This window comes from Crocuta crocuta, unplaced genomic scaffold, assembly GCF_008692635.1.
Source record: "Crocuta crocuta isolate KB4526 unplaced genomic scaffold, BGI_CrCroc_1.0 scaffold87, whole genome shotgun sequence".
Classification (NCBI taxonomy): domain Eukaryota; kingdom Metazoa; phylum Chordata; class Mammalia; order Carnivora; family Hyaenidae; genus Crocuta; species Crocuta crocuta.
This window is the reverse complement of record NW_027532166.1, coordinates 3,709,824-3,724,016: the sequence shown is the minus strand read 5'-3', so window position 1 is coordinate 3,724,016 and position 14,193 is coordinate 3,709,824. Positions and strand designations below refer to the sequence as shown.

General features: G+C 45.7%; 1 protein-coding gene across 2 annotated transcripts in view; it reads left to right on the top strand.

Moving 5' to 3' along the window:
- The window catches only part of CACNA2D3 (calcium voltage-gated channel auxiliary subunit alpha2delta 3), a 771,963-nt gene that overhangs the window by 482,696 nt on the left and 275,074 nt on the right, over positions 1–14,193 (top strand). For both annotated transcript variants that reach the window (XM_077776662.1, XM_077776663.1), the window contains exon 16: positions 6,708–6,791. In XM_077776662.1, coding sequence (XP_077632788.1) covers positions 6,708–6,791 — 84 coding nt within the window. The remainder of the gene's footprint in view (positions 1–6,707; positions 6,792–14,193) is intronic.

Sequence of the window (14,193 nt, the reverse complement as noted above, 5' to 3'; positions counted from 1 at the left end):
ATATCGTAGTTGTTCTCAGTCTACTGAATCGGGCATCGATGGCCGTGAAACCCAGTTTGAAGGCAACCTGAATGAGTTGGCATCTAACGGGGAGGCACAAGTGGCTTGTGGGATTTGGCTTCCAGAGTGTCTCTACACCCGTTAGTATGCCTACTGCGCACAGTCCTGTGGGTGGTCGCCATCCGAGTTGAGACACCCTTAAGGGAGGCAGTGCAAAGTGTGGTGAAGACCAGAGGTTGAGCCACCAGGCAATGATGGGGTGGAATCACAGTTCCACTGCCAGTTTGCCAGGCGAGCACATGGCCTGCACCCCTGGGCTCTGCCCTTGCCCATCTGTGAAGCTATCATCCCTCCATGGAGACATGCACAGTGTTTAGCACGATGCTGAGAAGAAGGGCATTCATTCTTCCTGAGGAATGTGAGGAGGTGCGAGGAAGGTGGCCAGCAGAAAACAGTTGCTTCCTTTTCTTTCTTTCTTTTTTTTTTTCTTTTTTTTTTTGCCAAAGGCAGTCACTTGGAAAGCAGAACAGATTGGTTGCTACATTTTATGAATTCCTTTTGGAGAAATAGTGAACTTAGAAAACTGAAAACCGTAACTACTTCAAAGTACTTTCCCTTGGGAACAGTTAGCAGAATGGTGGGTGGAGATCCCTGTTTGGCCTGTATTGTGATAGTGAGTGCAATATTTTCTTTTTCAATTCTTGCGCTTTTCAGTATTTTCCACCTTTTCGACAATGAGCAATTGTTACATGGATAATCGAGGGGGAGGAAAAAAGCCTTAGAAAACAGGGGCGCCTGGGTGGCTTAGTCGGTTGAGCGTCCGACTTTCACTTGGGTCATGATCTTGCGGTTCGTGGGTTCGAGCCCCGCGTCGGGCTCTGTGCTGGCTGCCAGCTCAGAGCCTGGAGCCTGTTTCAGAGTCTGTATCTCCCTCTCTCTCTGACCCTCCCCTGCTCATGCTGTCTCTCTCTCTCTCCTAGAAATAAATAAAAGTATAGAAAAAAAAAAAGCCTTAGAAAATAGCAAAAGCTGTAACCATTTGGATTGTAGACAAGAGTAGCTGATACTCTTTTTTCACTGAGCCTCCACTGAGACTCTCCTTCCCTGGGGCCATCTCCTCTAAGGCTGGACATACCACAGCAGCCAGAGACCTTGATTTGCAAATTCTAGAGAAGAGGCTATTGCTCTGTCACAGGCCCACCTGGCCACCTGGCCTTGGGACTGCGTCCTGTTTGAGACCTTCCCTTTCGACCTTGAGAAGAATGGACCACAATGCCAGGTTGAACTGCCTCTTTAAAACGACCATACTATTATGAGACCTTTGATCCCATGAGCCTACTTTCCAGGGCTGAGGCAGGTGCTGCCGCATCTCAGGAGTCAGTAATGACCTTGGCAGTTACTGGCGCTTACTGAGTGGGCATTTCTCAAGACTATTTGTCAAGACATACAGCTACGTCTGTGCCCGTTTGCTTCTCATTCCAGCCCTGTGAGCTGAATGCTATTACCTCCATCCTGTAGACGAGCAACATGGGGCTCAGAGAAACACACACCAGCCCGGAGCACACAGCGTGTGTGTGATGAGAACCGGAGTCTGACCCTAGGGCGCCTCTATTAACTGCTCTTCTGACCGCCCTGAGTGACAAGTGGTGAACCACTATCTACAACCTGACTGTGGGAGATGGCCATTCTCAGACAGCTTCCTCTTGCTTTCCCCAGGCTCACCTGGGCCTGGCTCAGGGCCTGATAAATGTTCAGTATCCAACAGTATTTGGGGTATGTGGGTGAGTAAACAAGCAAATGAGGGAATTAATGGCTGAAGGAGTGAAGGAATGAAGCGTCCGATGGCCATCAGGCCCTGCTTTCTCGTGCATGGAGGAAAGAAGAGGTGCCTCCTTTCCTTCTCCTGAAAGGACCACTTCAGCTCCTGGGACAAGAGGAGATGCAGGCCTCGCAGGAAGTGGCAAAGGTGTTCACCAGCTGAGGACCCTGCTTTCCTTGGGAGAGAACATCTGCCCAGACAATGGCTGGCTCTCTGCCCTTGGCCACACCCCTGCAGCAGATGGCATTAGCTTTGGGCAAGGTTTCTTCCTCTCCAGTTGTGAGCCTCCCACCCCCATCTCCTTCCTTCCTGTTGGCAGCATGGAGCGGCACGTACAATTTATCAGTTATTAGCATACACAGTATTCGTTTTGCAGAGGCTGCGTGGATGTGTGTAGCTGATTTCCTCTGGCCCTTCCCCCCAAAAAAAACACAGGAAAAGCAAAGGCATTTTTGTTTTCTTCTGTTTTGTTTTTGTTTTTTTTTCCAAACCAACATGAACATGGCCATCACCTCAGCCCATCCCATTATGCTTCCAAAGTCTGTCTCTAGGTAACCCACAAGAACACTCACATGCAGCCAATTAAGCCCTGCCTGGCAGGTTCAGGCACATGAGGCAGCCCCCGTATGGCTCCAGCTTGCTGCTCATGGGTGCCCATCGTGTCCCATCCTCCTAGGCCACGGGCTGGTTTGTGTGTTCACCACATCTGGCCTTTATTTGAAACTCCACCTCAAAGTATTTCATAGCACAGAATATCTTTCCTTATTAAATTCTCCCCCACATATTTTTTTCATAAAACAGGCACCAAAAACTACAAACCTACCCGTGGCTCTCAAAGTATCTGTTTATAAACCTTTGGAAACCGTTCGCAATTCGTTAATCACATTTTCAAAGGAAGTTACAGTTTATAGATACACTAACAAATGCCATATCCGATGCCTCAGCCCCAGTAACGAGATCCTCACGCAGGGAAACAGGGAGTGGGGCTGGTGGGTCCAGGATGTGTCGCGGGCTGAATCCCACGGGACAGGGGAGATGTGGCCTGGCAGTCAGATTTACTCCTCATTCTGTCACTCTTACACTGTGGCTTCCCATGTGTCCTCTCAGGGGGAGAGTAGAGATAGGCGATCAGCCGTGCTCAAACACACTAGTCTATCCTGATTAACAGTGAGGTATTTTGCAAATCACATGTTCCTAAAGAACGGTTAGGAACACTTCACTTAAAATGTACTTTAAAAGTGGTTCAGTTACAAGGAAAAAAATGATACAGGCATTAAATATATACAAGTCAGAACTCCAGTGACTACTTACACTTGGAACCCAAGCCAGCTTTAAAACAACATGTTTAAAAAGGGAAGAGGGTAATGTGGAGAGGATGTGTTTGTACCTGAAACATCTAAAGACATAAAGATTTCAGGCACAGCTTGATCCAGGCACATAAACCATGTATTCAGGACTCTCTTCCTGTCTCTTCTCTGCTTTCTCTGCACTGGCTTCATTCTCATGAAGGCTCTCTCCAAGCAGAAGCAGAGATGATTATGAGGGGCCCAAGTTCATGTCCTATCACCTTAATGATGCTAGTGGATGCACAGCTCTTTTATCCAGATAAATCCAGGAAAGCATCCCAGATCGAATCTCATTGGGGTTGGCATGATTTATGCCTCCCAGCTCTGAATCAATCTGTGTCCTGGAGACACACTCTGCTACATTACTGCTTGATCTCTAAAGAGAGACTGTTAACAAAGATCCAAATGGGAAGTGTTTCAGACTAGCTTCACATACCTGGTTAAGCAGACATTGTGGTGGGGCATTTTTTTTTCAATGTTTATTTATTTTTGAGAGTGAGAGAGAGAGAGAGAGGCATCCCTAAAATGGAGTCCCAGAGCAAGTATCTCCAGCATTCCATTGTTTCATTCAATGAAATTAAATGATTTAGACTCACTGGCTTGTGGACCAATACACTGGGAATGTTTATTTACCTCACGCTCTAAACTCTCCAGGTTTTCTGGATATCAGAAGTGCAGTGTACTGAATTTCTTGAATGGTTGACATTCAGGAATGGCCAGAAGTCCAGGCTTCTCTGAGCATTACAGAATTGCCAAATGCCATCTGAAAGGACTTGGGTTCTTTAGCACAGATCTGGATTTTTCTCCTGGGAGAGTCTCAAGTCCCAGCTGAGGTATATAGTACGCAAGTCTTGATCCTTTAGATACACACCAGGAGGAGGTGCATGAGTGTGACTGTCTGACACAACTATCTTCAACATACACCTCCTTCCTGCCTATGGTTTACGGAGCAGTGACCCACAGAATCACTGACTGGGTCTCCTTAATTTCAAGGAAAGGACATAGAAGCCAACTGTATACAGTGAGCCTGTGTCTTGGCCAATGAGATCATTGGTCTCAGGAATCATACTAGCATATGAAGGATTTACTCTATGCTAGGAATGTGTTTGTCAATGTATATACAGTAGAATCTAGATAATTCTCTCAATCTACTATTGCCACGGAGGTACTATTGTTTTTCTATTTTGCAAGTGAGAAAAGGAGAGCATGGAGCTACGGGGGCCCTTGCTCAAGATCACATGCCCATTAAGTGGCAGAAACACTTTGTCTAACAAAAGACAAGTGGATACTTGCTGAGGATGAGGGCACTTTTGGTGCTCAGGACCTCGGCAGTCTTTTTGAGTTTCTTTAGGAGAGGCTGAAATAACATCATGCTCAGCCATGAAAATTTGATCGGGGGCTGGGGGTGAGTGGGGGTCTCCTGCACACACTGGTTATATCATCTTATCTAATGTGTCATGGAATTCATTTTTGAACTTGTGAAGGCCCCTTTTCCAATATGCATGGTGGGCAATAAATTGACCTTTGGGGGGGCCAGAATTAAGGATGATAAACTGTAAGTGAGTCCTTGGAAAAGAAAGAAAGGCTATTTAACTGGCTTTTTTAATCCTTAGTACCTGGTCCTTACTAGGTGTCTGATAAATGTATTTGAATAAATAAATAAAGGAGCTTTTTGTAATGACCAAAGAAAGTGCTTCTCACAAAAAGACAGTGTAGACCTAGTGGTACGTGGCTCAAGAAACTGTAATGACTTTGCCCTTAGTGGCCAGAAGCTGGGCTGTGTGAGCTTCTGGGGCACCTCATGGGTCTCAGGAGGGGTTCTTAGTGAATTGGAACATGGGGGCCATTAGACAGTTAACAGAGGCCCAAGAATGTCTGACTTTAGCTGCTCAAAGGACATGTGGAGTCTTACTTAACATCATGCACTCCCTTCCCCATCACCTTCTCACTGTGAGCCATGGGTGACAACCCCATGTACCTCGTTCCTGCTCCTCTCACTCGGCTCCAGCCTGGTGCTTGCCAGGGCCAGAGCTTTTGTGAACACACGAACTTTCCATAACAAGATCCAACTGCGAATCTGTTGTCATTTATAGCAACTTCTCAGGGAACCACTTCCCTTCCTCTTCATCTGCAGTGGATTCGATGTTGTAAAACTGACCGTGAACATCTGTTCATTGGAAAACCTGAGAGCAGGGAGTGGAAGGGTGGTTGACCTGGGTGATCCGAGCCTACTGCCTCTCGGAGCCAATGCAGCCTTCCTGGGTGGTGCAGTGGGCTTTCTGAAGACTTCTCAGGGCTCCTGAAATACTTAACAGGAAAAACAAGAGGGGAGGAAAACCACTGGGCCCTGTTTGGCCCCACAGTGACTACCCTTTCTGGTCTCTGTCCCCTGGGTTCCACCAGGGGCTCATTTGGACCTGTTCAAAACATCACCAGTGACTTTCTCCTTCATGCCTGTGTGCCTTCAGCACCTTGTCTCCCCAGTAGCCAAGCAGCATCCACAATGGTAACCTGTGGTTTGGGGATCTTAATACACTTGCAGTGACACTGCATCTCACTTAAAATCTTACCAATTCAATCCAAAGATAATCAATTTAGAGACAAAAGAAAAGAAAAAAATTACATATACCTATATATTTTTTCCAATATGCCATTGGCCATATCTTATGATCTTGCACAAGGGCTGCTTATCTTTAGCCTGCAGTAGAGGGCAGACTTTCCTACGTTATAAACATCCCAACAGCCAGCATTAAAGGTCCTGAGACACAGGACCATCCAGACATAGGAACATCCAGTTGGTAAAATGGCAGGCTTGCAGGGTGACTAACACTAGTGATTTAGGGGGAAAAAATGAAAACCACTTCCCCAGTTATTAATGCACTCATCAGCTCTTCCAGAGGAATGCCCTAATGGCCATTAAATCTGACAGTGATTTCCAATACCCACATCTACTCCAGGTAAAAGAGCTGTGCTTAGCTCAGTACTGCTGTGGACAATGTGATAGCAAGTAGAAGGTTCTGTGTGTCTACAAAATGGTACCAGGATGTTGAGCCCAACTGTGGAGATCAGTACTTTTGTCTCCTAGCCAAGGAGTTATGGGGTAGCTTTGGGACACGAGGTAGGGGTGGGAGAACTATGCAACAAAGAGATATGACTAGATGTTTGGTAAACTGTGTACAAAGCCCTTTCCTATGTCATGAAGGGGTGGGCTTTAAAACTTTGGAGTAGAGAAGGATCTCCCCCATTCCACACACACTCCATCCAGGCATAGGGCAAGCTTTGCTTTGTTTCTGGTGTGTTTGGAACCAATGGGCCCAGTGGGTAAACTCATATCAAGTAGAGTTGGCTTGTTATTTACCAGCTGAGAGCAACTGGCCTCAGCTTCCCTGCTATTAAAACCCCTAGGACTGCACCCTGCTGGACTTCTCACCAATATCTCTCTATTCATGGTCCCCACAGAGAAATGGGGCTTGGGGAGATAAAGGCTGCCCTGGATGATCATCTCATGGAAATGTTTTTTTTTTTCCTTCTCTCCCTGCCAGTACGAAGAAGGAAAAAAGCGAAGGAAACCTAACTACAGTAGTGTTGACCTCTCGGAGGTAGAGTGGGAAGACCGGGATGATGTGGTAAGTGACTGATGAGGAGGGAGCTCCACTCTACCCATTTCTGTATTTGGAGGCTATCCTAGGAGGTGGCCGCTGCAGGGACATCGAGACAATGGGCCCTTTGGATGGCATTTGGAGTTGTGCTGGTTGGAACAATTGCAGATAGGCCAGCACCTGCCTACTTTGTGCATTTGGCCAAAACCATCTCTTGCCAGGCTCTGGTTCCTCCTGATGTGGATTAATCCAGACTCTCCCTCAGTGCAGTTTATGGGACCTGCTGCCCACAGGGGAGCCTGGCCGGAGCCTGACTGGGCAGCAGAAGACTCTGTCCCCCACAAAGTCAGGACCACAATGCACTTGTCAGGACACCATGCTCCAGCCTTTGTTTTTAGAGAGCAGCCCTGGGCTTAGCACGCCCACCTCCCATTTGCACGGCTAGAAGTGTGTTTCCTGGGCCTCCACAGCCTTCCCCATCTTGCCACACTGCAACAGCGCACATGCTTCTTTCTCGCACAGATTCAGCCTTCGGCACTGTATCAAAAGCTTTCCTTACGCCCAAGACTTAACCCTGTCTGTCTTCTTGTTACTTCCTCAATAAATCAGATTTGTTCGACATGGCTGCCTTTGCATGAATGTAGGCAGACTGTCCTTAATTAAATTGTCACTTCCCATGAGTTCCTGCCTGGATCCTTGCTCTTTTCCTTTCTCTGTGGTGTCTCCGTGCAGAGTCATGGTTCTGTGCCCGCACCCTCCTTGATTTGTCCAGGATCCTTTCTGCAGTTTCGCTATTGAGACAGCAATGTTTCTGTCCCTCAGTCTGTCCAGCTTTCTGCAGAGCTGTTGAGGGGAACCATCTGGATTCCTCAGCTGGGTTCCCAGGCCTTTCAGAAACATGGCCAGCATCACGGTTCTCTGGCTGTCATTTTTCTTCTCTTCAAGTCCTTTACTCCCTGGACATCTCAGCTAGCGTAAATCTTGGATTCTCTTCCTTGCCTATAAATTGCAAGAAGTGTATCTGTTTTAGAAATTTAGCCGATTTCCTTCTTCATCTGTACTAAGACTCTTTAAACTCAAGTTCAGTCAAAATAATGGCTCATTGATAAAAAGCAACTTCTTTGCCTGCCCTCTTTTCCCAAGGACCGGTGGCCTGACGTCAGGTCAGCTCAATGATCTGGTAGGGTTTACACCTCCTCATTCTTTTAAACATAGTCGTTGGGGTCTTTACACTGTACTGTACCTGATGTCCATGCCCTCCCTTTTCAACCTGCTTTTACTAAAAGGCAGCTAGCTCAGTTGTGAGGGGCACCCCCCAGGCATTAGCCTATCTGGGTTCAAAGCCCACATTGGCTGTATGCTGGCTATTGGTCCCAAGCATGCAATTATCTTCTCCATGCCTCAATTTTGTTTTTTGTTCTTTTTCCCCAGTAAAATGAGTATGACGATAATAGTACCTACATCAGTTGTGAATCTTAAATGTGTAAATATGCCAAGTGATGAAAAGGTATTTACACCACTGTGCAGACGTGATGAGGGCCCATGAATGGTGGCTATTCTTTATACCATTCTCATCATCATTAATCCTCAGGGAACCTTTTGATTAATGAAGGTCCCATGGACTTACAGCTGCTAAATTGTCTCATGAGTGTCTGAAGGGTGCATTCCATTGTTTTCCTTTCTCTTCCATCTTTATCAGTTGCTTTATTTTGACTTCCCGGGACCTTTTGGTTTCCTTTTCCAGAAGGCTGGAACCTTGTTGTCAACATGCTTCTCCATCAACTTCATCTCATCTGTTTTGATTAACATGGGAGGCAATACTGGAGTATGCTTGATCTTACTTCGGAGTCCTCCCACAGGGAACAGGTCCTCCTCCACTCCTGAGCACAGAGATGATGAGGCTCTCACTTCTGCTTTGGATGTTACTGGAAGAGATTTATTACTTGGCTCACTTTATCTGTCACCTGTGCTCCATTTAATTTTCAATGAGCTAATATTTACTCTTATTAATAGTGGTTTCCCTGCCCTATCATCTTTTTCCTCAGATTCCCAGATTCCCAGCCTCTGGTACATGTTCTTCACCTCCATTTGACTCACAGGACTGGGTTTGGGGGTGTCCACCTTTAGAATTCCCACCTCTCCTACACGTTCAGTGTTCTTACTCTGTTCAGATTGGTCTCTTGTTGTCTCTCTGGTTCGGGCCTCCTTGAGGAACATGGCATCCTCAAAGCGTGAATTCCTTCACCACCAGTGCATCTGGGGGAACCCAGGTCACCATTTGTCTCCTAGAGATTTGCACTCCATTGATTGGAGAATACTGGAATCCATACAAAGCATCTTTGTGAAGTCTACACAAGATCCACCATGCCTGTATGTCCACTGTTGGGGTTTGCCTGTAAGTAGCAGAGGGCAGGCTTTTGGTTAAGATCGGGGAAAGTGCCTTGCAAACAGGGCCCACTGAGGAAGAAGCAGCTTGAGTCTTCCCAGCTGCAGAGAACTTCTTGGAAGGAGCATCCTACTTCTCTTGGCAGTATGGCTCTTGTTGAATAAAATGACAGTATTTATAACATAGACCTTGTGTCCTTCCAAAAAAAAGATGTGAGATCACATAAACTATTAAAACACGTGCAAAATAGACTGGCTAAAATTAAAATTTTTTAAAGAGAAAGAAATTAGAAACCACTGAGCAGAACCGCTGGCACAGACTCCAGTGACTTAGGCATCACATCACCAATACAGCGAGTAGGACAGACCTTTGGGGACCCATGAGCCAAGAAGGGAGGCTGAGCCATCCATAGCCCAGCCTGAATCACTAGTGTTGCTCACCTCTGGGAAGGGAAAAGTAGCTTTTAAAATGGTGTTTATTCTTTGGTTATAAATTTCCAGAGAAGGTTGAAGGAAGTGAGGATATTTTTCTTACTTCTGTTACCTTTTAGTCATTCTCAAACTCTCCTCAGGGAACGTGATTATTCTTATAAAGAGAAAAAAAACTAATATAAATAACAGTAACTGACATATATTTGAATTCTTCCTACAAGCCAGCTCTACTATAAGTGGATGAACTAGGTTGTTCTACACAGCAGTCCTTCGAAGTAGTTGTTATTGCTATCCTCATTTTTGCAGGTAAGGAAACTGAGACAGAGGACTCATTGGTCCATGGGCTCACAGTATGGATTCCAGCCCAGGCAGTCTGGCCCCAAAGCTCTTGACCACATTGTGATCACAAGAGCCCTTGTACCCAAGAGTTGAAGTCTATAGCAGCGACTCAGTATCCCCATAGTATCTTCCCCTGAGTGGTCCAGCAAAGATGGGGAGTCCTTGTGCCCAGATGCTGAACAAGAGCTTACCATGGGGTGTGGTTGCAAATACCAGTCTATCCAGTTCTGCCTCCGGTCCAACTGACATCCCTTGTGTTGCAGTGTGAGCCTTGTCTATGGCCCTCCAATCAATTCACGTTTCTCCTTACCTAGGCTGAGTCAGGGGAAAGTGTCCTTTGCGTTTCTTCCTTCTAAAGCCCCATAAACCTCTTCTCCTGATGTAATTTTATGAGAACTGTACCCATTTAGGTTGTTCTTTTTTATACCTACTCCAGTGTCTCTGCAGCTCATGCTTGAGCCCAGGTCCCCAAACCAAGCACAGCCCACCTAAGAGAGAGGGAGGATTTTTGATTTTGTTGCACAGATGCTCTGTCCTTGAGTCTGTTTTCATATTCTGGTTAAACACATACATGGAAATGATAGACTTGTTTATCTCCTGCTTCTCCTTTCCCCTGTAATCTGTTGGCTTGGCCCAGATTGCATGTCTTTGGGGCCTGGACATGCCTGCTGCCTGTGCACCAGGAAAGGTGAGGCTCATGTTCCAATGTGGATGACAAGCCACCATTAGCCAGATGAGCTGTCATTATGTAATTACACATAAAACCTAAGGTGATCAGCAAATATCTGGGGGAAACCTCCTTAATGAGCCCTAACACAGGAGGAAGAGCTGTAGGCTCTCAGTGGGACCAGAAGCGTGACCACCAGCTCGAGTGTGGGTGCTTTGAATGGTCAGTGAAGCCACCTCAGCTTCAGAGTGCAGATGAAAGAGACAGACTCACAGGGGGCTCTAGGAGGCATGCCTGACCTGGATAACGCAAGGGCCAGGGGAAGGAGGATGGCTCTCATTGTCCGGGGAGCCTGATCACCATCCCCAGAAAACAATTTTCAGCTTAAGGAGGTTTGACCTTTATTTTATCATCCACGCTATGATGAAAGCTGCTTTAATGTCACTGCATTATCACATTTGCATCTGGTAGGACAAAAGAAAGGTATACCATTGATGCTTTAATTTGCTCTTCTTTGACACCATTAAGTTGAACATCTGCACATGTGATTTTTTTAATGACTACATGACATGCTAACATATGGGCACACCCAAACTTGTTTGGGAATTTTCCTCCACCAGGCCATGTTCATTTCTCCAGCTGAGCATTGCTATAATCCAGTTGGTGGCAAATTCAAGGGCTATTTGGACAGCTTTGAGCAGCACCGTCGATCACACCCTTCCTGGCCTGGTTGGGATGTATAACTTCCTTACTTCTTTGCCACTCTGGTCTCTGCTCTGGGTGTACCTCGGCCATCCTGTCTTATAAGCTAGTCCCTGGGGCAGTGGTGCCACTGGCTTCCCATAGGATGTGTGGGGGTCAAACCTTTGTTCTTCTCAGATGGAAAAGTGACATTTCTAGACTGTTCCAGTCTCACGGTGCTGTTCCCACCACTCAGTCCATTGAAAAAGTACAAAATCCCCTTTCCTCTTGTGGCAACAAGGACGGAAACCACCTTCCTGTCACCCCCTAATGGGACAGTCTACTGGAAAATAAAACCTCAGACTGTTGGGGCACCTGGGTGGCTCAGTTAGTTAAGCATCTGACTCTTGATTTCAGCTCAGGTCATGATCACGACCTCACTATTCGTGGGATCAAGCCCCGCTGTCATCGCAGAGCCCTTTTGGGATTCTCTCGCTCCTTCTCTCTGCCCTTCCCCAACTCGCATGTGCTCTATATCTCTCTAAATAATAAATAATCTTAAAAAAAAATACACCTTAGACTGTTTCATGGTCAAGTTTAAAAACTTTTCTTTGATTTAAAAAATTCAAAATAACATAAATTATTTTTGTCTTCATGCTATACAGTTTTATATTAATGCTTTACATTTGTCCAAATGCTTTCCCTCTTTTGCTTTGAGAAGCAAAGTAACAACATGGGCTTAAGGGACAGAGAGCCTGTATGACTGTAGACAAGTTTCTTCATTTTGTGCCTCAGTTTCCCCATCTGTAAAACAAGGATAATAATTGTGCCTTATTTTGAGGGTTTTAAAACCTGTGTCTGACACGTAGTAAGAGCTCAGTGGACAGTATCTGTAAGTGATGTCTGGGCTTTATAAGACTGGTCAACACAGATATACAGCACCTGACAGGATCCCTGAGGTCTGGGCGTCCTTGCTCACAACACTTTGCATGGGATGAATGAAAGAGGAGTAAATGAAGCCACAGAGAGGTCACAGAATGTAGTCTGTGTCACCAGTAAGACTTGAGTCTTGATACCCTGAGGTATTTCTCTTTACCGTGGGCTGACAATTTTTCAGTTTGTGCTGACCCACAGGTTGTGAAGAGCCACAATTTTAACATGGGAGCTGGGAGGGGGTGCGGGGGGATCCCATAATCCATTATTTGTTCATGAGCAGCACTTACAAGCATTGAAATTTATTAACATAAGAGACATCAGACTGCATCACAGAGTAAGGTGTATTTCTTATGTGACTCACAGTCAAAGGTTGAAAAGACATTGGTTTGGAGCATGGGCATCTGTGGTCAAGCAAACCCAAGCTTGAATTCTGATTCCTTAAGCTCTTGATCAGGGTCTAACATCAAAGGGATGGAAGAGGATGGCAATGACAGTGATTGGTGGGGATGATAGTGGAGGCAGCTAACATGTGCTGGATGCTTGGGGTGGACAAGGCTTTCTTCTAAATATCAGTGCATCTCCTTCTCATGACAACTCTGTGAGTTGGGTGCTGTCATTAGTTCCATTTTGCAGGAAAGGAAACTGAGGCACAGAGAGGGTAAGTGAGTTGTTCAAGATCATAAGCTCTGGCTCCGGAGTCACTTCCTAACTATAGTGCTATTCTGCCTCACAAGTAGGTGTTCAGTAAGTGTAATCTGTTTTCATTAAAATTGAAGAAAAGAGAAAGACCGGACTAATCATACAAGCATTTGCCTCCAGAGAGTATCAGTGACCTTGGCCTTGGAGCCATCCGGGGATGATGCTGATTGTTCACTGCTACTGGGGGATGGGTGCGGGGTGGTACGGACTCATGGAGCAGCTTACCTAATCTCCGACCTGCCTGGGGAATGTGAGAGGGGAAGGTCCCAAATGGCTTTAGGCAGGCACCAGAAAAAGGAAAAATGAAAACCATGTTAAAGATAAATCGAGCCGTTCTTGAAAGTTAGAAAGTAGACTTAATTAGGACCAGCTCTCCCCATCCAAAACCACAAAAGTTAAAATGGGAAAATATTTCCAGAAATGCCTATTATGTGTTGTTAAAAAATATCTAGAGTAAAATATATGTTTTATTTTATACATGCCTCCAGCTAAAAATTATGTTTTTTACTCTCTCACAGAAGACGGGAATGTGAACCCGAATCTAGACAGCCCTGAATCAAATTTAGGTTACTTGCAAACATTACAGTTTTCTATCGGCCAGATCTTAGTCAAGCTCCTCAGAGGAGAGAAGAAGGGAGAGAATTTGAAAAACAAAAAAAAAAAAAAGAAAGAAAGAAAAAAAACAGGCACGAGGCCAGGAAAGTGTGGCATGTTAGCATCCGTTCCTGTTCCATTAAATGGCATACCCCTCATCCCCCATTGGTGCCCACGACAGCACATCTTTCATCACTGCGTCTGCTGTCCTTCTGTGAACCCACAGAAGGGCCACGCATAATTAGAAGAGGTCAGCCAAGGATGGAAGGAGGGCATGGGATTCACTGTCCCTAGATGGGACCCCCAGAACTCAGATACCGGGTTGCCCTGTCACCGTACGTTACTGTAAGTGAGACCATTAGCTGGCTCCAATTTCTCTGGGAGCATTTGAAGATGCTTCATGCTGTAGAAAGAGAATCCCTGTCTTCCAAATGGTTTGGCTTAAAATAAAAAATACTATGTAGGAAAACATCTTTCACTTGATTATGTTTTGAAAAATGATTTCTTCATGACAAACGAATATCCTTTTTGAAAACATAACTTGTCCCCAGAGACATTCTTGCCCTCTTGAGAGTTTTCGTGGTTGCTGGGACTTCATTCTCTGACTCTCAGGCTCCATTCACATAGTACAGGCTTTTTCATGGGTGCTGCCCCAAGGTTTACACGAGCACCCCAAACTGAAGTGGAAAGTCTTTT